Consider the following 24,702-nt stretch of genomic DNA (forward strand, 5'->3'; position numbering starts at 1 on the left):
CTTTTCAATTTTTAAAGAAGAAGGAAAATATTTTCGAATTTGTTTTATTTTATAATATATATATTTTTTTAATAATTAAAAAGACTTTCTAAAGAAGTCAATGGAAAATATTTTTGGATTTTTTTTTTGTTTTGAAAATTGGGAGTCTAAAAAAAAACTTTTCCAGACTTTTTGGGCAGGACAAATATTTTTGCAACAAATAAAGATATATATACATTTTTTGGAAATAAAGAAAAACTTTTTGGATTTTTATATATATATATATATTTGCAACAAATAATAAAACCACTTTCAATATATATATTTGCAACAAATAATAAAACCACTTTCAACGCGACTCTTTTTATTTTATTATTTTGAATTTTTCAGAAACGAATAAAAAAAACTATTTTAAAAGTAAGACTCTTTTTCATTGTCATTTTCAGGGGAAGACAAACTATTTTCCTTTATATATATATATATATATATATATATATATATATATATATATATATATATATATATATATATATATATATATATATATATATATATTATTTTAATTTTTTGAAAAATAAGACAGAACAACGATTTTTTTTTCTATTTTTTCTTTGGTTTTAATAAAACAAACTTAATAAAACATTTTTTTTCATTTTCTCAAAATTTCGGCAGAGTTTTGACAGTATTTGGGCATTGGTTTTTTTTTTCAAAAATAAACAGTCAATTCCCTAACCGCTATTTCTTTTTTTTTTCAATTTTAAAATATTATTCATGATATTCAAAAGTCAGTCAATACACAAATCCGGATCAAATAAATGCGCAAGTAGCAGCAAGTAAGATGCATCAGGATGGTAATTATTTTTGGTACACCTGTCCTAGACAGACCCAACCCCTGTGTTGAGTCTCCAAAGTTAAATGCACGTGATGCAAACAATCGCTCCTACTAGGGATCCGGCATGAAGCTGAGTTATTCTAAGTGAAAAAACCTGAGGCATATTGATCTAGCCCTGGCTTACCCAAACGGACAGTTTGAGCCGAAGCGGGGGCAACGTACCGGGAGCACGAAAGTCTACCCGGCCTAGTTACTTGTCCCAACTTCGTCTTATTTGGTATGACTTTAACAGAAAGGTGGGCCACGCGCACGTGTGCACCATAAATTTAGAAGACTCAGAAAGAAGGGGGTTTCGTAGCAGTTGTATATATTCATAATTTAAATAATATTAAAGCGGTAAAATTGTCATTTAGCACATTGGGCATATATCATGTAGAAAAAAATCAGATAATAAATAAAGCCAACTATAACAATTATTTTAAGCTCGAATTCTTGAACCCTGAACCAGTGGTTCTGGGTTTTGTCCCCAGCAGAGTCGCCAGAGCTGTCGCACCTCCTTTTTGCCGCGCCCGCGGGGCGCGTGGGGAGTTTTCTCCAATTAAAGGACAGTCGAAACGAGATTTATTTATTTGTTTCAGAGTCGCCACCTGGGAATTTTAAGGCGTCCCAAGTCACCAATTTTAATCCCTGAATCGAGGAGAATATGACTCTGTTTATTATTCTGCGAACCAGAAATCCGGATAAGGAATTCTGTTAACCCGGGAGAAGGTGTTAGGCATTCCCGAATTCCGTGGTTCTAGCACGGTCGCTCAACTGTTATATTTGCTTGATTATTTTGATTTATTAAATACATTTTTATTGCATGATTTTATTGTTACCGCTTCTATTATTGTTTATAATTAAAGACCCTTCTTCGAATCGAATCACGCGTACGTGTATTCGTTTTATATATTAATATTTTTTAACGTGAAAATCGTGTCACGCGTACGTATACACAATATAATAATTATTATTTATTTATTTTTATTTTTTTTCGAAATTTTTTTATTATATAAAAAAAACTTAAGTTCGAAATTGTGCTAAAATAAAATTATGAACGTTCATCGCTCTTGTATAATTAAATATTGAACCGCACATCTCGAGTTATATGAAATTAATATTGATATTCTCCGAAGAGTCCCCTTTTTATTAAATGTTCGTTCGAAGTTGCGCGAACGCATAATCCGAATTGCTTTTAGAAATATAATCAGGTTACGCGAACGCATCCCTAATCACGCAAAAGATTCTTAATAGTAGTATAGATTTTCCATAAATGTTTATTGCATCTATCTATTTTTAAATGTAAGAATCGTGGAGAATTACCGATTGGGATGCCACCAAATTTCTTGACAAAGAATTCAAAATTTATTAGGCGTTGCTACAAGTCTTATTTTACGCGTATGAATTATATACCTCAAAACTATTCAAATTTTAAAGAATTAATGATATGAAAAAGAAACAAACAACATGTAACTAAAAATACTACCATTTTTATCGTAGATACAACATTAACATATCCAAAAATTGAATCGCATATAAAACTGGAAAAAGAATTAATTTGATAAACAAATTAATAGTTTCTGCAGAACTTTTATTGTTACATTTAATGCGAATTCTATTTCTACATATCCTTGACATAAAATGTTGCAATTCGTGCTTGTAAATCCCATATCCTTCTCATATACTTGTTTTTAGTCCAAAGTTATAATTGTTTGGTTAATTTTGCTTACGAAGATTGGGTTTGAGATAAATAAACCAATTCTTATATTCTGCCTATGCGAATATTTGCAAACACTAACTCTATATTTTGTAAAAAATCATTGACATTATTTCATATATTAAAAGAAATGAGTTGATCGCGTTCCTAAAATAACTAAGCCATTTGTTATTAAGAAAGAGAACTAATCTACCAATTAATTTAATACTATATTAACCAACTAAAACAAAACTGAAACTTAAACTAATAAAATTTAAATGAGTAGAAGACATCCTTATAATCAAACTTCATTTACTTGCCATGTTGAAGCTTTTCATGACATGAATTTTCAGATATGTACCTGATATTGGAAGCAAAAGAAAATGATGATGAGAATCAGCAGCAATAATAACAGTACAATAGAAACAACTGCCCAGCAACAGTAACAACCCAGTAACAGACCAGTGGAGTAGTAATCCCAAAAACAAAAGCTTTAAGCTTTAAATGAAACAACAACCATTAATACTAATTTCTAACAAAGAAAGAAAGCAGTAGATTTTTTTTAGTTTTATTCTTATTTTGAAAACTTAAATATTTTTCGGAATTTTTCTCTCTTCTATTCTCTGTCCGTTTTTTTTCTCTCTGTCTGTATTCTTCTTCCTATTTGTGTTCAAGACTTCACATATATATAACACATCCCATAAACCTTTTAATCAATTAAATCAATACTTTTTCTCTACCCAACCCATTATCTTTCCACTCATCCCCATTACATTAAATAAACATATCACACCACCCCATTATATTTTGTCCCCCATGCTTTATTTAAAATAATGCAAGATTCCCCTTTAATTTAAATCTTGTCCCCCTTTATATTAAATAATCATATCACAACCCACCCCATTTCATTTTGTCCCCCATGCTTCAAATAAACAATTTCAAAATGTACAATTCCTAAACTACCCCTTCCGACCTTACTGAAATTACCAAACTACCCCTGAACGTACTACAAATTTACCAAATTACCCATCAGCTATAACACATCATTTAATCAAACATAACCAAAATATAGACAATATGATCAATCTCTAACAATGTTCAAACAACAATATGAACATGGATGAACATCATAACAACAATATCACATGAACACGATTTTAACAACATTTCAACAACAAATCACATGAACACGAATTGAACAACAAAGAACAACTAAAATTTGATTGAACAATATTTTAGCAACAACAATCCTATTTTCGGATTCAACAACAACAACAAACAAAGTATGAACATTTCTAATTCAATCATATTGAACTTAAAATCAACTCTAACAACATTACAACAAACAATTCTTATATTAAACTTAAAACAAGATTATGAGAACAATTCAAGCAATAATCATAAATGGTAAACAAGAAATCAAACTATACAAAATTCGGATTCAAGATCATCCAAACAAAGTATGAACATGAATGAATCTATTTTAAGACAACAAACATGACGGATTAAACGATTAAAACAATATATTCCTTTAATACAATTAAATTCTTTAAACAAATAACAAGATCGACGAAGAAACAATTATGAACTTAAACTCGAACTTAACAATATTAACAATTTCTAACAATACATAAACACATGAAACAAATTGAAGAAATAGTTGATTAAATTTCAATTTGAATCTAACAAACATCAAACTAACAAATACTTACTTAAACAATAATACAAACATGAAATAAATATGAAAACAACTAATTAAACTTCCATTTTAAAATCTGAAAATTAATTTAACAATCAACATGAACATGAACAAAACCAAAAAATCAAATATCTAACCATAGACATGAATAAAACAAACATTCGCCGATTTTAGATTCGAAAAATATCAAAACAAAATACGGACAAAATAAAATTCAAAAATCTACTAACCGGAGATGAACCAACGACGCACTTTTATTGTAAGCAAATTTGTCCGAGCCTCGACCAAAGCTTGAACGAAGGACGACGAAGACGAAGAAAAAGTAGAAGCAGCCGCAGCTACTGCCGTGACGGGCAGCGGCACGACGTCGAGAAGCAGAAGCAACGGCGGAGGAAGGAGTAGCAGCGGCAGCGTCACTGTTGCGACGAGGCAGCAGCGGCGACATCCCAGCAGTGGCAGAAACGGGCGGCATCAACTCGACGAAGGAAGCAAAAGCAGTAGCACGGCACAGCAGTAACGGGCATGACAACGATGGTCGTTTGGTGGTGGTTCGGGTGCTCGAGGAATGCAGCCATGGCTGCTAGAGAAGCAGTGGTCGTCCATGGATGACGCAGCTGGGTCGTTTGGTTTCTTGGACGGAGAAGATGGAAGTAGAAGGGTCATTTGGTCGTAGCAGAAGCAAAAGAAACGAAATGGAGGAGGAGTAGCCATGAACGTCGAGCTCAAGCTCGAGCTTGACGAAGAACGAAGGAGGAGGAGAAGGCATGAACGTTGGTGAAGCTGAAGGCGCAGCTGGGTCGTCCATGGTGAGGATGAAGGGCAGCCATGGGAGGTGGGGTTTGGAAGGTTTGGAGAAGAAGATGAAAAAAAATGAGAGGGGGGGGGGGGCGGATGAGTTAGGTCATTTTTAGGGTTTTTGGTTTTTTTTTGTTTTTTTTTTGTTTTGTTTTGTGTCTTTGAAATGCAAGATAGGGGTATTGGGTCTTTTGGGTTATGGACTGGGTTGATCCAGTTCGAAATGGACTGGGTCGTAGGGAAGATTGGGCCATTTTTTGGGCCTATGGCTTGAAATCGAAGACGAGGCCCAATTCCGACTTTCTTTATATTTTCGCTCTCTTTTCTTCTTTTATTTCTCTAAAACTAAATTATAAAAATACTTAAACTATTATTAAGAACTAAATTAAGTTATAAAAGTGCAAATTAACTCCAAATAACAATTAACGCACAATTAAGTAATAATTAAGCATAAAATTGTATATTTGGGCATTAAATGCTAAAAATGCAAAAGATGCCTATTTTTGTAATTTTCATTTTTTGTAAACAAATTTAATTAGTAACAATTATAGAATTAAATCCTACATGCAAATGCGACATATTTTTGTAATTTTTTATTAATTTAACAAATAAACAAACATAGACAAATACAAATAATTATCCAAAATATCACAAAATCTCACAAAATTTCACACCAAGGAAAATCATTTTATTTTGAATTTTTGGGAGTAATTCTCATATAGGGCAAAAATCACGTGCTTACACTCCTCACCGGTATCTTGCTCCGGCTCTGGTGAAAGTTTCAAGTTTTATTCGCGAGAATTGGTACCTCCCGCCTATTATCTTGGTTCATAATTCCCCCTATTTTCTTGGTTCCGTGGGTGTTTGTGTGTTTTGTAGGTATCACATTTGTGGCTGCTTGGAGGTGGTAGGGAGGTGCATGCGCACAAGCAGTAAAGCAGCAACTATACGCCGGGTTTTGCAGCATCGGGAGTATACCAAGTCGAATGTTCCAGGTTCTATTCACGGGAATTGGTACCTCATGCCCCCTGTTTCTTGGTCTCCTGTGTTAAATACTTTGTTGCCGTAGTATTTTGTACGTGTCTAGTCAGTCTAGTTGTAGGATTGTAGTTACTATTTGCTCCCTTTGTTGTTCTGTGTGGTGTTTTTTCTTTTCATTTTTAGACCTTTGTAGGTATAGAGACTATGGTTTGTAATGGCAGAGTAGGATCATGTCCTCGGGGAGGTTGGGGGTGGGGAGAGGGGTAGGGCAAGGGTCAGGGGGTGGGACGGGGCCCAAAGAGGGTAAATGGAACAAGGTCGCCTGTAGGTTGTGAATTGGATCGTTAAATATAAGAATGTTGACGGGTAAGTCTATAGAGCTGGCGAAGATTCTCTAGAAGAGGAGGGTCAATAAAGCGTGTGTGCAGGAGACTAGGTGGGTAGGATCAAAGGCCAGAAATGTAGACGGGTATAAATTGTGGTTCTCCAGAGTTGTGAAGTGCAAGAATGGAGTGGGCATTTTGGTGTATAGGGAGCTTAGAGAGTTGGTGGTCGAGGTTAGACGGGTGAATGACAGATTGATGGCGATTAAGGTAGTAGTTGGAGGGAGCACTCTGAATGTCATTAGCGCTTACGCGCCGCAAACGGGCTTGGGTGAGGAGGTTAAAAAGCAATTCTGGGAGGTGCTGGATGAGGTGGTGCGGGGTATTCCACCTATGGAGAAGCTATTCATATGAGGGGATTTTAATGGTCATATTGGGTCGTCTGTTGGTGACTATGGTGAGGTGCACGGTGGCTTCGGCTTTGGTGATAGGGAATGGGCTTGGTACCTCACTATTGGATTTCGCTAGAGCTTTTGAGTTGGTGATTGTGAACTCTATGTTTTCGAAGAGGGAGGAACATTTGGTTACTTTTCGAAGTATGGTGGCTAAGACTCGGATTGACTATCTCCTCCTCAAGAGGTGTAATAGGGGGTTGTGTGAGGATTGCAAGGTGATCCCGAGTGAGAACCTCACAACTCAACATGGAGATGGACGTCAGTATCTTGATGAAGAGGAAGAAGAGGTTTGTACGGGGTCAGTTGAGGATTAGGTGGGGAGCTTTGTCTAAGGATAATACGCGGGAGTTAGAGGGGCGGCTGATGTCTATGGGTGCCTAGAAGAGTGGTGGGGATGCTAGCGCTATGTAGACGGCGATGAAGGACTATATAAGGGAGGTAGCAAGAGAGGTGTTGGGAGCTTCAAAATTTTACTCTGGCGGGCACCGAGGTGACTGGTGGTGGAATGACGTGGTTCAAGGTAAAGTGGAAGCCAAGAAAGTGGATTACATAAAGTTAGTAGAGAGCACCGACGAGGATCAGAGGAGAGCGAACATGGAAAGATATAAGGAGGCAAGAAAGGAGGCGAAATTAGCAGTCACAGAGGCTAAGACTGCTGATTTGGTCGGCTGTATGAGGAACTTGGGGCAAAGGTGGGGACAGAAGTTATTTCGGTTGGCTAAAGAGAGAGAGAATAAGGCTCGCAACCTAGATCAAGTGAGGTACATCAAAGACGAGGATGGTCGAGTATTGATGGAAGAGCCCCAAATTAGGCAAAGATGGCAGTCATACTTTTATAAACTTCTGAATAAAGAGAGGGATGGAAACATCTTGTTAGGGCAATTGGGGCACTACGAGAGTCACCACGACTTTAGGTATTGTAGGCGCATCAAGGTTGAGGAGGTCATGGGTGCGATGGGTAAGATGAGTCGGGGCAAAGCGACCGGACCAGACAATTTCCAGTAGAGTTTTGGATATATGCAGGTAAAGCAGGCTTGGAGTGTCTGCCTAGGTTGTTTAATGTTATTTTCAACACGAAGAGGATGCCTGATGAGTGGCAGCAATAATTTCGCTGTACAAGAACAAAGGTGATATCTAGAATTTTAACAACTATAGGGGTATCAAGTTACTAAGTCATACCATGAAAGTTTGGGAGAGGGTGGTGGAAGGGAGGATAAGGAGGGCAGTGTCTATATCGGAAAACCAGTTCGGGTTCATGCCAGGTCGTTCTACTACGGAAGCTATCCACCTTATCAGGAGGTTGGTGGAACAATACAGGGATAGGAAGAGGGATTTGCATATGGTATTTATTGACCTAGGGAAGGCGTATGACAAGGTCCCTAGGGACGTCCTTTGGAGGTGTCTGGAGGCAAAAGGTGTGTCAGTGGCTTACATTAAGGCGATAAAGGATATGTATGATGGAGCTATGACTCGGGTTAAAATAGTGGGAGGTGACTCAGAACCTTTCCCAATGGTTATGGGGTTACACCAAGGATCTATGCTCAGCCCGTTCTTATTTTCCCTACGATGGACGCAATGACACACCGTATCCAAGGAGAGGTGCCATGGTGTATGTTGTTCATTGATGATATAGTTCTGATTGATGAGACGCAAGGCGGCGTTAATGGAATACTAGAGGTATGGAGGCATGCCTTGGAGTCTAAAGGTTTCAAGTTGAGTAGGACTAAGACAGAATATGTGGAATGTAAGTTCAGCGACGTGATGGGAAGAGGATATGGAAGTCAGGCTTGACTCACAGGTCATCCTCAAGAGAGAAAGTTTTAAGTACTTAGGGTCAATTATCTAGGGAGATGGGGAGATCGACGGAGATGTTACGCACCGTATTAGGGTGGGGTGGATGAAATGGAGGTTAGCGTCTGGAGTCCAGTATGACAAGAATGTGCCACCATAACTCAAAGGTAAGTTCTATAGAGTGGTGGTCAGACCGGCCATGTTGTATGGGGCTGAGTGTTGGCCATTCAAGAATTCACATATCTAGAAGATGAAAGTAGCAGAAAAGAGGATATTGAGATGGATGTGTGGGCACACTAGGCCAGATAAGATTAGGAATAAAGATATTCGGGAGAGGGTGGGCGTGGCTCCGGTGGATGACAAGATGCGGGAAGTGTGGCTTAGATGGTTTGGACACATGTAGAGGAGAAGGCTAGATGCCCTGGTTAGGAGGTGTGAGCGGTTGGCTTTGGCAGGTACGAGAAGAGATAGAGTGCGGCCTAAGAAGTATTGGGGCGATGTGATCAGAAAGGACATGGCGCAACTCTAGATTTCCGAGGACATGGCTCTTGATAGGAAGGTATGGAGGTCGAGCATTAGGGTTGTAGGTTAAAGGGTAGTCGAGCGGTTTTCCTCTTTGTCCCGATTTCCCTCTTTGTACCGACGAGTATGATAGTGTTTTGTCTAGAACTGCTAGCGATTTATGTTGTGTTTCATACCTTTGCATAATATTTCTGTTGCTACTTTTCCATTTATTCGCTACCTCTCACATTGCTGATATTATTTTTTAGGTTTTGTTGTCACAGATTGTATCTAAGTCGATGGTCTCTCGGAAATAGCCTCTCTACCCCCTCTAGGGTAAGGGTAAGGTCTGCGTACACTCTACCCTCTCCATACCCTACTGGTGGGATTTTACTGGGTTGTGTGTCATTCACGATGTTAGTCTCGCGTTTGCGCAGGGTCGAGCTGAGTGATCTTCGCGTTCACGATTGAGCCACCGCGTTCGCGATGAAGGATTTTTGACTGAAGCAAGTTTGTGCTTCGCGAACGAGAGGGTTCTTTCACGCTCGTGAAGAAGGGATCACTAGGTGGAATATAACATTTCAAAATCGAGGGTTAGTCCATTTTTAACATAACTTGAGATAGAAACTCAGATTTGGACAAAATTTGGGGGATTTTCAGAGGAAGCTATTGGGTAACGATTCTTGACCCATTTATGATAATATTCCACTAATCTATAATTGATTCCATCTTTTAATTTTGGAATTGGGTTGAAAATTTTGGGAAAATGGGAGAAGTTCTTCAATTAAGTTTTTGTGTTTTGATTCGGATTTTGATATCAGATTTGGACAATTTTGGTACGAGTGAGCTTGTGAGTGAATGCGTATTCATATTTTGTAACCTTTACCCGATTCCGAGACATGGGCCCTGGTCGACTTTTTTGGGGCTATTTTCTAATTTCTTGCTTAAACCTTGATTTCATTAATTAGATTAGTTTCTTATAGTTATATTTATGGTATGTAATTGCTTTTGGCTAGATTTGGGCCATTCGGAGTTGAAAAATCGTGGAAAAGGCATTCTTACTGATTGATTGAGCTTGGTTCGAGGTAAGTTGCTTGCCTAACCTTGTGTGGGGGGAAATCCCCTTAGGAGTTGGTACTGTTGTATTATGTGAGCGTTGTGTACGCGAGGTGATGAGTGCGTGCACATGCTATTTGTTGTAAACTCCGATTTTACTGAGTATTAACCTATTTTTATCTTAATCGATTTATACCAGCATGTGTAGTTATCATGTTTAGTCTAATATCGCATGTCTACGTGCTTTAACTGCTTATTTGAACTGTCTATTTGATTTCCTATTTTTCCTTGATCTGTGTCAGTCTTAACTGTAGAATTCTTGTTGTTAATTGCTGTATTCATTGATTTGAGCTGTGTGTTTACTTTTGGGACTACGAGGTGGTACCTCAAGAGATCCCCCACACATTTACTTTTGAGACTACGAGGCAGTACCTCGGGAGATCTCCTTGAACATTTACTTTTGAGACTACGAGGCGGTACCTAGGGATATCTCCTTGCATATTTACTTTTGGGACTACAAGATAGTATCTTGGGAGATCCCATGCTATTTTATTCCTGTGTGTCGTAATGTTATTTGTTGTGGTTTCCTCTTTGTTAATTCCAGTCTCTTATTATACTGCAATTTTTTTTGCCTTATTTATTTTTTATATACCAGTAGGGTCATGACCTGACCTCGTCACTACTCGATCGAGGTTAGGCTTGACACTTACTAGGTACCGTGTGGTGTACTCATGCTACTCTTCTACACATGTTTATGTGTAGATCCATGTACTTCTTATCAGTCACGTCATCAGTGAGCAGTGACAGTTTGGAGACTTCAAGGTATATCTGTCGCGTCCACAGACCTCGGAGTCCCTCTCTATTCCCTCTTATGTCTTTTATCTTTTCGTATTTTTCTTAGACTCTAGTGTGTAGAGATACTAGTTTTCTTCTATACCTTGTGACTTATGATGTTCCGGGTTTTGGAAAATACGGTGTATACTCGAGTGTGGGTCATTGTACATGTCGAGCAGTATCTTTATCAGTTATTTAATTACTTGTTGCTATTAGTTGTTAAAAGTTTTGTTTTTCATTTTCGTTATTCTGTAAATGCTAGGCTTACCTAGGTGCTAGTCGTACAAACTAGGTGCTATCACGATATCTCATTAAGGGAGGATTAGGTCGTGACAAAATCGCGACCGAGGGCCGATAGGTGTTGTTCGAACTTGGTCGAACTTAACCTTTTGTTAAATCATGACCGAGGGTTGGTAGGTGTTATTCAAACTTGGTTGAATTTAACCTTTTGTTAACGCACGGCAGAGGACCAATAGGTGTTATTCGAACTTGGTCGTACTTAACCTTTTGTTCAATCACGCCCGAGGGACGGTAGGTATTATTCAAACTTGGTCGAATTTAACCTTTTGTTAAGGCTGTTTTGATAAACTAAAGTTTCTATTACTTTGATGTTGTTGCTCTGATTAAATAATTAGAGAAAGGTACAAACTTTGGGCATTGGCTGGCGTCCCATTCCCGGTCTATCTAGTCCATTCATTTTTTGATGTAGAGAGTATTAAGGAGTGGGGCAATGAAAGTGTGATGACCCAAAAGGTCATTACCTGTTTTTAAAATGAATTCTGCATTCTGAGGCCTTAAAAACCTCCTTTTGTCTCACCTCTATTTGCGTGCACATTCCGGGCACGTAGCCGCAAAGCTAATATGTAAAAATCTGTGAAAATGGTAAATTTTGATTATGAAATGAATTAAGTTAACTTCGGTCAACATTTTGGGTAAACGGACACGGACCCAGGATTGGATGGTCCCGGAGGGTCCGTAGGAAAATATGGGACTTGGGCGTATGCCCGAAATCGAATTCCGAGGTCCCAAGCCCGAGAAATGAATTTTTAAAGAAAATTATTTTCTGAAATTATTTATGAGATTTGGAAATGAATTGTGATTAGAACTCGATGGTATCGGGCCCATATTTTGGTTCCGGCGCCCAGTATAGGTCTTATATGTGATTTAAGATAAGTCTGTGAAATTTGGTAAGAAACGGAGTTGAAACGACGTGAATCAAATCGTTTTTGAGAAAATTGGAAAGTTGAATTTCTTGAGAAAATTTCATGATTTTGATGCTAAATGCATAGTTGTTGATGTTATTTTAGTGATTTGAATGCACGAGCGAGTCCGTATGATATTTTTAGGTTGGTGTGCATGTTTGGTTTGAAGCCCCGAGGGCTCGGGTGAGTTTTGGATAGGCCACGGGGTGTATTCTAGACTTGGAAAAATGGGCAGATTTTCAGCTGTAGCATTGCAGGCCTGCAGACTTCGCATTTGCGAAGCCTGGCTCGCAAATGCAAGATCGCAAATGCGAAAGAGGCCCAGGTCAACCTATCCTCGCAATTGCGAGGATTCTATCGCAAATGCAATTCCCTGTCTTTAAGCCAGTCGTCGCAATTGCGACGCATCCTTCGCATTTCCCACCTCGCAAATGCGAAATCTCCATTGCAAATGCGAACATAGCAGGGGTCGGGGTTCGTAGTTCCCATACCTACAACTTTTTATACTTAGCCAAAAATCAACCATTTTCACATCTTTTCAAAACACAAACACCCTAGGGCGATTTTTCATGAACAACTCTTCTTCCAAATCGATTGTAAGTCAATTTTACTCATTTCCTTCAATCATTAACATCTTTTAACATGATTTCAACTCAAAACCAATGATTTTCATAGGGGAAGTTGGATGTTTTGGGTAGAACCTAGGTTTTTCAAAAATTGGGGATTTGGACCTCGATTTGAGGTCCAATTACAAAACAAATTATATATTTGAGTTCATGGGGGATGAGTAATCAGGTTTTGGTTTGAACCTCGAGTTTTGACCATGTGGGCCTGGGGGCGATTTTTGACTTTTTGGGTAAAACTTTGGAAAACTCATTTTCATGCATTGAGGTTGATTCATTTTGCGTTTATTGATGTAATTAAGTAACTTGAGGCTAGATTCGAGCGAATTGGTGGTGGAATCAAGGGGTAAAGCGATAGTTGAGACGTGAATTGTGTTCGTGGCATCAAGGTAAGTGTTTGGTCTAACCTTAGTTTGAGGGATTAGGAGTTGTGTCCTATTTGCTACTTATTTCTTATTGAGTACGGCGTATATGCATGGTAACGAGTATCTATACGTTGTCAAGCATGAATGTGACAATAATATATGTGGATCGGGTTGCATACCACAACAATGATATAGGTGGATCGGGTTGCACGCCGCAACAGTGACAAATGATATGGATTGGGTTGCACGCCGCAATAGTGTTGTTATATATTGGGATCGGGTTGCGCGCTGCAACAATTGTTGATACAAAGTATTTATAGATTGGATACAAGTTTCTTATTGTTTTGCCATGAATTCTAAGCTGTCCTTATGCCGTTACTCTTGATTTACTGTTGATATTAATACACCACCGCAGCATGTACCCCCTTCCATCCTTACTTGTTTATTCCTGTTTTATTTTCCCCTGTATATTATATAACTGCATAGGTTCATTTGGTAGTCTGGTCTTAGCCTCGTCACAACTTCGCCGAGGTTAGGCTAGGCACTTACCAGCACATGAGGTAGGTTGTGCTGATACTACACTCTGCACTATGTGCAGATCCCGGAGCAGTTCTTGGATCATAGCATTTGGGTGGCTACCTTCAGTCCACGCGGAGATCCAAGGTAGACCTGCAGGCATTGGCAGGCCCTGGAGTCTCCTGTATCCTTTATTTCATGTTTCATTTCTTTGATTCGGAAACAATGTATCTTTATTTTCGGACATTGTATTTAGCACTCTTAGATCGTCTTGGTACTGTGACACCAGTTCTGGGTGATTAAAGTTTAGACAGTTGTATTAGATTCATATTTCAGATATTTTACTACATTGCTTCTGCTAAATGAAATTTTCACTATTTTTCACATTATTGCTTTATAAATTCTAAAGGGATATAAAAATGGATAAAGGTAATCTGTTCAATAATTGGCTTGCCTAGCTCACATTAGTAGGCACCATCACGACTCCCGAAGGTGGGAAATCCAGGTCGTGACAAGTTGGTATCAGAGCTCTAGGTTACATGTGTCTCACAGTTCAAAGACAAGATTATTAGAGTCTGAGGGATCGGTACAGAGATGTCTGTATTTATCCCCAGAGGCTACAGAGTTAGGAAAAACTTCATTATTCCTTCCTATCGTGCAGTTTGGTTTCTCAATGCTAATTGAATTTCTACTCTGTTCTTTCACAGATGGCGAGAACACACACTTCCTCATCCACTGACCAGTAGCCCGAGCCCCCAGCAGCAGCTCCCACGAGGGGTAGAGGGCGAGGCTGTGCTAGAGGCCGAGACAGGGGCAAAGCTCAGCCTAGAGCAGCAGCACCAGCGGCAGAGCCTCAGGTTGACTTTGATGATGAGGTTCCAGCCCCAACAGTTCTGGTGGGCCCAACTCAGGTCCCAGAGGTGTTTATTGCTACCCTAGTACTCTAGGACGCTCTGGTCTATCTAGTGGGCCTTATGGAGAGTGTCACCTGAGCAGGCTTGCTTCTTGTAGCACCAGCCGTCTCTCAGGCTAGAGGAGGAGCCCAGACTCCTGCTACTTGCATTCTGGAGCAGGTAGCTCTCCAGTTTCAGACTCTAGTAGTTCAGCCAGTTGGAGCAGTTCAGCCAGGTGTGGTAGCTCAGGCCGGTGATGGAGCAGCTATGTCTCCTGATGCTTTGTAGAGATTGGACAGGTTCACCAAGCTCTTCACTACTATCTTCAGTGGTGCATCTTCTGAGGATCCCCAAGATTATTTAGACAGCTGTCATGAGGTTCTCAGGAACATGGGGATAGTTGAGACTAATGGGGTCGATTTTGCTACTTTGTGCTTGTCTAGATCCGTCAAGACTTGGTGGAGAGATTATTGTTTGGCTAGACTAGCCGGATCACCAGCCTTGACTTGGGAGCAGTTTACTCAGCAATTTCTAGAGAAGTTTCTCCCCATCACTCAGAGAGAGGCCTATTGGAGGTAGTTTGAGCGTCTCCAATAGGGTTCTATGACTGTTACCCAGTATGAGACCAGATTCATCGACTTGGCTCGTCATGCTCTTATCATACTTCCCACCAAGAGAGAGAGAGAGAGAGAGGGTGAAGAGGTTTATTGATGGACTTATTCAGCCGATTCGTCTTTAGATGGCTAAGAAGGCTGGGAGTGAGATATCTTTCTAGGAGGCGGCCAATATGGCCCGGAGGTTGAGATGGTTCTATCATAGGGAGGTGGTCATGGGTCGAATAAGAGGCCTCATCATTCATGTAGATTCAGTGGTGCCTCGTTTGGAGGCAGGAATTCGTATGGTAGAGGCCATCCTTCTAGGCCCTTTCAGTTAGCACTTCAGGTTTCTCACGGTGCTTCGGGTGGCCGTGGTTCTCATATGCAGTATTATGATCAGCAGCCCTATAGTGCACCACCAGCTCCTATCAGTGCACCGCTGCTCCAGAGTTTTCGGGGTGGTCATTTAGGTCGCCAGGATCGGTCTCAGTTTCCTCAGCCGCAACATTCAGGTTGATGTTTTGAGTGTGATGAGTATGGTCATATCAGGAGGGCTTGTCCGAGATTGGTGGGTACTCAGTCACAACAGTAGGGTTCCCGTGCTATGGTTCAGGCACCAGCTATTCCACAGCCCGCCCAGCCAGATAGAGGGGGGTTAGAGGTGCTAGAGGTGGAGGTGGAGGTAGAGGTGTTAGAGGTGGAGCTCAGACCGCTAGAGGTGGAGGACAGCCAGCTGCAGGCCATCCCATAGATATAGTCCAGGGTGGTAGGGCCCAACCCCAATGTTATGCTCTTCTAGCCAGGCCTGAGGCGCTGAGGCTTTTGATGCAGTTATTATAGGTACTGTTCTGGTTTGTGGCAGAGATGCTTCAGTTTTATTTGATCCAGGGTCTACCTACTCCTATGTGTCATCTTATTTTGCACCGTATCTGGTCACGCCTAGTGATTCTTTGAGTGCCCCTGTTAATGTGTCTACACCGGTGGGTGATTCTATTATGGTAGATCGAGTCCATCGCTCTTGTATAGTTGTGATTGGGGGTCTTGAGACTCGTGTAGATTTGCTGCTTCTGGACATGGTTGATTTCGATATCGTATTGGGGATAGACTGGTTATCACCTTACCACTCTATCTTGGACTGTCATGCCAAGACGGTGACGTTAGCCTTACAGGGTTTACCTCGTTTAGAGTAGAGAGGGACTCCTGGTCATTTTACCCGTAGTGTCATCTCTTATGTGAAGGCTCGGCGTATGGTCGAGAAGGGGTGTTTGGCCTATTTGGAATATGTTCGTGATTCTAGTGTCGATGTTCCTCCTATTGATTCTGTGCCGGTTGTTCATGAGTTCCCTAAGGTATTTTCTTTAGACCTTCCGGGTATGCCACCTGACAGAGATATTGAATTTTGCATTGATTTGGCTCCGGGCACTCAGCCCATTTCTATCCTACCGTATCGTATGACCCCGCCTCAGTTGAAAGAGTTGAAGGAGCAGTTGCAAGACTTGCTTGAAAAAGGGTTTATTAGACCTAGTGTTTTGCCTTGGGGTGCGCCGGTGTTGTTCGTTAAGAAGAAGGATGGATCGATGAGAATGTGTATTGATTACCGGCAGTTGAATAAAGTTACAATCAAGAATAAGTATCCATTGCCGAGGATTGATGATTTGTTTGATCAGCTTCAGGGTGCCAAGGTATTTTCGAAGATTGACTTGAGATCTGGACACCATCAGTTGAGGATTAGGGCATCCAATGTTCCTAAGACAGCTTTCCGCACTCGGTACGAGCATTATGAGTTCTTGGTGATGTCATTCAGGTTGAGAAATTCCCCAACAACTTTTATAGATTTGATAAACCGAGTGTTCAGGCCTTACTTGGATTCGTTCGTGATAGTCTTCATTGATGATATTTTGATATATTCCCCTAGTCGGGAGGAGCACGAGCAGCATCTTAGAGTGATTCTTCAGATTTTGAGGGATAGTCAGTTGTATGCCAAGTTTTTGAAATGTGAGTTTTGGTTGAGTTTAGTTGCATTCCCAGGTTGTGTTGTATCCGTAGAGGGTATTTAGGTTGATCCGAAGAAGATTGAGGTAGTCACGATTGAACTGGCCTAGACCAGCATCAGCTATAGAGATTCGGAGTTTCTTGGGATTGGCAGGCTACTATCGTCGGTTTGTGGAGGGGTTTTCATCTATTGCAGCCACGATGACCAAGTTGACCTAGAAGGGTGCCTATTTCAGATAGTCAGACGAGTGTGAGGCGAGCTTTCAGAAGCTCAAGATAGCTCTGACTACGGCACCGATGTTGGTTTTGCCTACAGGTTCAGGGCCTTATACAGTTTATTGTAATGCATCTCGTATTGGACTTGGTGCGGTGTTGATGCAGGATTGTAAAGTCATTGCCTATGCTTCACGGCAGTTGAAGATTCATGAGAAGAACTATCCAGTTCATGATTTGGAGTTGGCAGCCATTGTTCACACGTTGAAGATTTGGAGACATTATATGTATGGCGTGGCATGTGAGGTGTTCACGGATAACTAGATTCTACAGTATTTGTTAAAGCAAAAGGAGTTGAATTTGAGGCACAGAAGGTGGTTGGAGTTGTTAAAGGACTATGATATCACCATCTTATATCATCCGAGAAGGGCTAACATGGTGGCCGATGTTTTGAGTAGGAAGTCAACCAGTATGGGCAGTTTCGCTTATATTCCGGTCGGTGAGAGGCCGCTTGCTTTGGATGTTCAGGCCTGGGCCAATCAGTTCGTGAGGTTAGATGTTTCTGAGCCCAGCCGTGCGTTAGCTTGCACCATCGCTCATTCTTCATTATTAGAGCGAATCCGAGATCGGTAGTATGATGATCCTCATTTGTGTGTCCTCAAGACACGGTGTAGCACGGAGGTGCCAAGCAGGTTACCCTAGGTGATGATAGAGTTTTGAGATTGCAGGGTCGAGTTTGTGCGCCTAATGTGGATGGACTCCGAGAGTTGATTTTAGAGGAGGCCCATAGCTCCCGGTACTCTATTCATCCAGGCGCCGCAAAGATGTATCAGGATTTGCGGCAGCATTACTGGTGGAGAAGAATGAAGAAGGATATCGTTGCATATGTGGCTTGGTGTTTGAACTATCAACAGGTTAAGTACGAGCATCAGAGGCCTAGTGGTTTGTTTCAGATGATTGAGCTTCCCGAGTGGAAGTGGGAGCAGATCACTATGGACTTCGTTGTTGGACTCTCATAGACTCAGAGGAAGTTCGACGCAGTGTGGGTTATTGTTGATGGCTGACCAAGTCAGCACATTTCATTCCTGTGGCAGTCTCCTATTCTTCCGAGAGGTTAGTTGAGATCTATATTCGGGATATTATTCGTCTTTATGGTGTGACCGTGTCTATCATTTCGGACCGAGGTACGCAGTTTACCTCGCATTTCTAGATAGCAGTTTAGCGAGAGTTGGGCACACGGGTTAAGTTGAGCATAGCATTTCATCCTCAGACGGACAGGAAGTCCGAGGGACTATTTAAATTTTGGAGGATATGCTCCGAGCTTGTGTCATTGACTTTGGAGGCTCGTGGGATCAGTTCTTGCCTTTAGCAGAGTTTGCCTACAACAACAGCTACCAGTCGAGTATTCAGATGGATCATTACGAGGCTTTATATGGTAGGCGGTGTCGGTATCCGGTTGGATAGTTTGAGCCGGGAGAGGCTCGGTTGCTGGGTACAGATCTGGTTCAGGATGCCTTGGACAAGGTTAGGATTATTCAGGATAGGCTTCGTACAGTAAGGTTCAAGATTTGGCATTCATGGTCGGTGAGCGGGTATTACTTCGGGTGTCGTCTATGAAGGGCGTGATGAGATTTGGGAAGAAGGGAAAGCTATCCCTAGGTTCATTGGCATGTTTGAGATTCTTGATAGAGTGGGAGAGGTGGCTTACAGACTTGCGTTGTCGCCGAGCTTATTAGCCGTGCATCCAGTGTTTCATGTGTCCATGCTTCGGAAATATCACGGCGATCCATCCTACGTGTTAGATTTAAGCATTGTCCAGTTGGACAAGGACTTGTCTTATGAGGAGGAGCCGGTAGCTATTCTAGACCGGCAGGTTAGTCAATTGAGATCTAAGAGTTTTCCTTCTGTTCGTGTTCAGTGGAGAGGTCAGCCTGCCGAGGCATCGACCTAGGAGTCCGAGTCCGATATACGGAGCCGTTATCCACATCATTTCCCCGACTCAGGTACTTCCTTCTTCTATCCGTTCGAGGACGAACGGTTGTTTTAGAGGTTAAGAATGTGATGACCTTTTTGTGTTCTGAGGCCTTAAAAACCTCTTTCTGTCTTACCTCTATTTGTGTTCGCAGTCCGGGCGCATAGCCGGAAAGCTAATATGTGAAAATCTATGAAAAATGATGAATTTTGCCTTTAAAATGAGTTTAAGTTGACTTCGGTTAATATTTTGGGTAAACAGACTCGGACTCGTGATTTGACGGTCCCGGAGAGTCCGTTGGAAAATATGGGACTTGGGAATATGCCCGGAATTGAATTCCGAGGTCCCAAGCCCGAGAAATGAATTTTTAAAAAACATTATTTTCTGAAATTATTTATGAGATTTGGAAATGAATTATGATTAGAACTCGATGGTATCAGGCCCATATTTTGGTTCCGGTGCCCGGTACAGGTCTTATATGTGATTTAAGATAAGTCCGTGAAATTTGGTAAGAAACAGACTTGAAACGACGTGAATCGGATCGTTTTTGAGAAAATTGGAAATTTGAATTTCTTGAGAAAATTTCATGATTTTGATGCTAAATTCATAGTTGTTGATGTTATTTTAGTGATTTGAATGCACGAGCGAGTCCGTATGATATTTTAGGTTGGTGTGCATGTTTGGTTTGGAGACCCGAGGGCTCGGGTGAGTTTTGGATAGGCCACGGGGTGTATTCTAGACTTGGAAAAATTGCAGATTTTTAGCTGTGGCATTGCCGGCCTGGCTCGCAAATGCGAGATCACATATGCGAGAGGCATGTCGCAAATGCGAAAGAGGCCCAGGCCAGCCTATCCTCGCAATTGCTAGGATTCTATCGCAAATGCGATTCCCTCCCTTTAAGCCAGTCGTCGCAATTGCGACGCATCCTTCGCATTTCCCACCTTGCAAATGCGAAAACCCCCATCGCAAATACGAACATAGCAGGGTTCGGGGTTCGCAATTCCCATTCCTGCAACTTGCAACTTTTTATACTTAGCCAAAAATCAACCATTTTTCACATCTTTTCTAAACACAAACTCACTAGGGCGATTTTTCAAGAACAACTCTTCTTACAAATCGATTGTAAGTCAATTTTAACTCATTTCCTTCAATCATTAACATCTTTTAACATGATTTCAACTCAAAACCAATGATTTTCATAGGGGAAATTGGGTGTTTTGGGTAGAACCTAGGTTTTTCAAAAATTGGGAATTTGGACCTCGATTTGAGGTCCGATTTCAAAATAAATTATATATTTGGGTTCATGGGGGAATGGGTAATCGGGTTTTGGTTTGAACCTCGAGTTTTAACCATGTGGTCCCGGGGGCGATTTTTGACTTTTTGGGTAAAACTTTGGAAAACTCATTTTCATGCATTGGGGTTGATTCATTTTGCGTTTATTGATGTAATTAAGTAACTTGTGGCTAGATTCGAGCAAATTGGTGGTGGAATCAAGGGGTAAAGTGATAGTTGAGACGTGAATTGTGTTCGTGGCATTGCGGTAAGTGTTTAGTCTAACCTTAGTTTGAGGGATTAGGAGTTGTGTCCTATTTTCTACTTGTTTCTTGTTGAGTACGACGTATAGGCATGGTAACGAGTATCTATACGCTGTTGTCGAGCATGACCGTGAGTCTTAAATTGTGATTTATTGTGTTATTGAATAATACTATAGATTCTTAAATTGATGATTCTCTGTATTGAGCAAGGATTATGATTGTTCTCGTGGGAATTACTTATGATTGAGTATTAGTGTTAGCTGAGGTAGTTAGATGTTGGAATAAGTTTGGTTATAGCTATTTTCCCTTGCCGGGACGTAGTTACTTATACTGTCGATTCCTTTGCCGGGATAGTGTAGTTCTTTATTGATCCCTTGCCGGGACTCTTGTTATGATTGTTGTCGATTGTATATGTGGATCGGGTTGCACGCCACAATAATGATATATGTGGATCGGGTTGCACGCTGCAATAGTGATAAATAATATGGATCAGGTTGCACACCGCAACAATGATATAAGTGGATCGGGTTGTACCCCACAACAGTGATAAATGATATGGATCGGGTTGCACGCCGCAACAATAATATATGTGGATCGGGTTGCATACTGCAACAATGATATAGGTGGATTGGGTTGCACGCCGCAACAGTGATAAATGATATGGATCAGGTTGCACGCCGCAATAGTGTTGTTATATATTGGGATCGGGTTGCGCACCGCAACAATTGTTGATACAAAGTATTTATAGATTGGATACAAGTTTCTTATTGTTTTGCCATGAATTCTAAGCTGTCCTTATGCCGTTACTCTTGATTTACTGTTGATATTGATACACCACCGCAGCATGTACCCCCTTCCATCCTTACTTGTTTATTCCTGTTTTATTTTCCCCTGTATATTATATAACTGCACAGGTTCATTTGGTAGTCTGGTCTTAGCCTCGTCACTACTTCGCCGAGGTTAGGCTAGGCACTTACCAGCACCTAGGGTCAGTTGTGCTGATACTACACTCTGCACTATGTGCAGATCCCGGAGGAGCTCTTGGACCATAGCATTTGGGTGGCTACCTTCAGTCCACGCGGAGATCCAAGGTAGACCTGCAGGCATTCGCAGGCCCTGGCGTCTCCTTTATCCTTTATTTCCTGTTTCATTTCTTTGATTTGGAAACAATGTATCTTTATTTTCAAACTTTGTATTTAGCACCCTTAGATCGCTGTGGTACTGCGACACCAGTTCTGGGTGATTAAGGTTTAGACAGTTGTATTAGATTCATATTTCAGATATTTTACTACATTTCTTCCACTTAATGAAATTTCCGTTGTTTTTCACATTATTGCTTTATAAATGCTAAAAGGGTATAAAAATGGATAAAGGTAATCTGTTCAATAATTGGCTTGCCTAGCTCACATTAATAGGCGTCATCATGACTCCCGAGGGTGGGAAATTCGGGTCATGACAGAAAGAGAAACCAGTCCTTTCTTCGCATTCTTCAACTCAAAGTGTCCCTTTTGTTGCCTCGTTAAAAAACTCCTTGATAAAATCTTAATGGGACAAAACTCAAGTGAGGGAAAAAGAGTACGACTTGGGGCCACTTCTTCCCTTTAGAAGTTGAAGTATTTGAGATGGATGATGTTCTAATTGTTTGGTAATTGTTTTCTTCCATTGTATCTAGATGGAATGTACCCTTGTTTGCTTTGGTTGTAATTTTATACGGGTCGTCCCGGTTTGTTCCTAGTTTGCCTTCCCGTGGATCTCTGCTTGCTTGGCATTTGGCTTTGAGTGCATAGTCCCCGACTTTGAGTGGCCAGACCTTTGCCTTCTTGTTATAGTAACGTTCCTCTTGGTGCTTTTGGGCAACCATTCTTATGTATGACATATCTCTTTGTTCGTCGATCTCACCGAGCTCTTGCCTTTTAATCTCGTCATTACTAGTGCCGCTTTCATGGGAGTACCTTAGGCTCGATTCTCTGACTTCAACTAGTATGACTACTTCTATTCCATATACCAGAGAGTTGGGAGTCTCTCTTGTGTTTGTCTTCGGGGTGGTTTTATATGCCCACAATACGTCTGGGAGTATTTTCGGCCACAATCCTTTGCCGTCTTCGAGCTTTTTCTTCATGATTTTTAATATGGACTTGTTGGAGGATTCTACCTGCCTGTTACCCACAAGGTGATACGGGGTTGAAAGTATCCTCTTAATATGCCATTTCTCTAATAATTTGGTGGTTTTCTTTCTCGTGAACTAGGGTTCGCTGTCGCAGCTGATCTGTTTGGGTAGACCGAATCGACATATGATGTTTTTCCATATGAAGGTGATTGCCTCTTGTTTGCATATTTGGGAGAACGCTCCTGCTTCCACCCATTTAGAGAAATATTCAGTTAAAAGTAAAAGAAATCGTACATTACCTCGCCCTACTAGGAGGGGGCCAATGATGTTCATTCCCCACTTGATGAACGACCATAGAGAGGTGACTGAGTGGAGATGTTCGCCTGCTTGGTGAATTATTAGGGCATATTTCTGACATTGTTCGCATTTCTAAAAATTATGAGGCATCTTTTTTCATGGTGGGCCAGTAGTATGCTGTCCATATGAGATACCTAATGAGTGCTTGATCGCCGGAATGAGCACCGCAATGGCCTTCGTCGAAGATGCGATGGATTTGGTTTGAACCCAAACACCTTTCCAGAGGGACGTTGTATGTCCTTTTGTATAAGTTGCTATGGAGGAGGTTGTATCTGGCTACTTGTATTCTTAGTTTTTTGAATTCCTTTTTGTTGTTTGAGAGTGTGTTATCCTACAAGTAGGCGATAATACGATTGCGCCAATCCCAAGTTAAACTTACAAATCGTACCTCGATTTGGTCTAACGATGAGTTGAGGAGGTGGACTACACTTTTATCTCTGGTCATGATACTTTTGGTGGTTGCAACCAATTTGATGAGGTTGTCTGCTTTAATATTCTGAGCACGCGGGATTTGGTCGAGCTGGCACTCGTTGAACTTGGGTAGCAGCTTACATACCTCAGTCTGGTGTTTTTGCAACCTTTGTTCTTTTATTTGGAAAGTCCATATGACTTCTTGACTACGAGCTGTGAATTATAACCCTATACTTGAGTGCTAGTCTCAATCCTACAATTACGGCCTCATACTCAGCCTCGTTGTTAGTCATATCTAGGCATCTTATGGATTGGCGAATTACTTCGCCGATAGGGACCTCAAGTACAAGTCCCAGTCCAGATTCGAAAGCATTATTAGATTGTCGTCGGTGTATAAGACCTAGGGGTCTTGTGTTTGGAGAGAAGCTTGGATGGCTTCGTTCTCGACTTCAAACATTATCTTCGCGCTGAAGTTTGCGACGAAGTCGGTGAGCACTTGCAACATTATCATTGTTCGCAGATGATATGTGATATCGTGCTCGATTAGCTTGATGGCCCATTTGGCTAACCTCCCCAATAATTCAGGTTTATGTAAAATGCTTCTTGGAGGAAAAGTGGTAACGATCGAGATAGGGTGGTACCGGAAATAAGGTCTAAGCTTTCGTGAAGCTACGGCTAGTTCCAGGGCCAATTTCTCGAGGTGTAGGTACTTCGTCTCGGTGTCGATGAGTGTTTTGATAATGTAATAAATGGGAGATTGCATACCTTTACTTTCTCGTATTTGGACTACACTTTCTGCTACTTCGAAGACAGCGAGATAGACGAAGAGGTGCTCCCCGGGTTTGGGCTTTAAGAGCAGAGGTGGTGACAATAGATATGCCTTTAGCCCTTGCAAAGCTTGTACCTAATCGAGTGTCCACTCAAGCCCGTTATCCTTTT

At 41.0% G+C, this 24,702-nt stretch overlaps 1 protein-coding gene across 1 annotated transcript; it reads left to right on the plus strand.

Moving 5' to 3' along the window:
- The first annotated feature begins 7,216 nt into the window (after nt 1-7,216).
- LOC142162719 (uncharacterized) lies at nt 7,217-7,804 on the plus strand. Its single transcript, XM_075219318.1, has one exon. The coding sequence runs from the start codon at nt 7,217-7,219 to the stop codon at nt 7,802-7,804; it is 588 nt and encodes a 195-aa protein (XP_075075419.1).
- Nucleotides 7,805-24,702: the final 16,898 nt, after the last annotated feature.

The sequence above is a fragment of the Nicotiana tabacum genome, chromosome 1 (genome assembly GCF_000715075.1).
Source record: "Nicotiana tabacum cultivar K326 chromosome 1, ASM71507v2, whole genome shotgun sequence".
Classification (NCBI taxonomy): Eukaryota; Viridiplantae; Streptophyta; class Magnoliopsida; order Solanales; family Solanaceae; genus Nicotiana; species Nicotiana tabacum.

Bases quoted from the DNA above. Each gene is read 5' to 3' on its own strand.
- LOC142162719 (XM_075219318.1), top strand. From the start codon at position 7,217: ATGAAGGACTATATAAGGGAGGTAGCAAGAGAGGTGTTGGGAGCTTCA.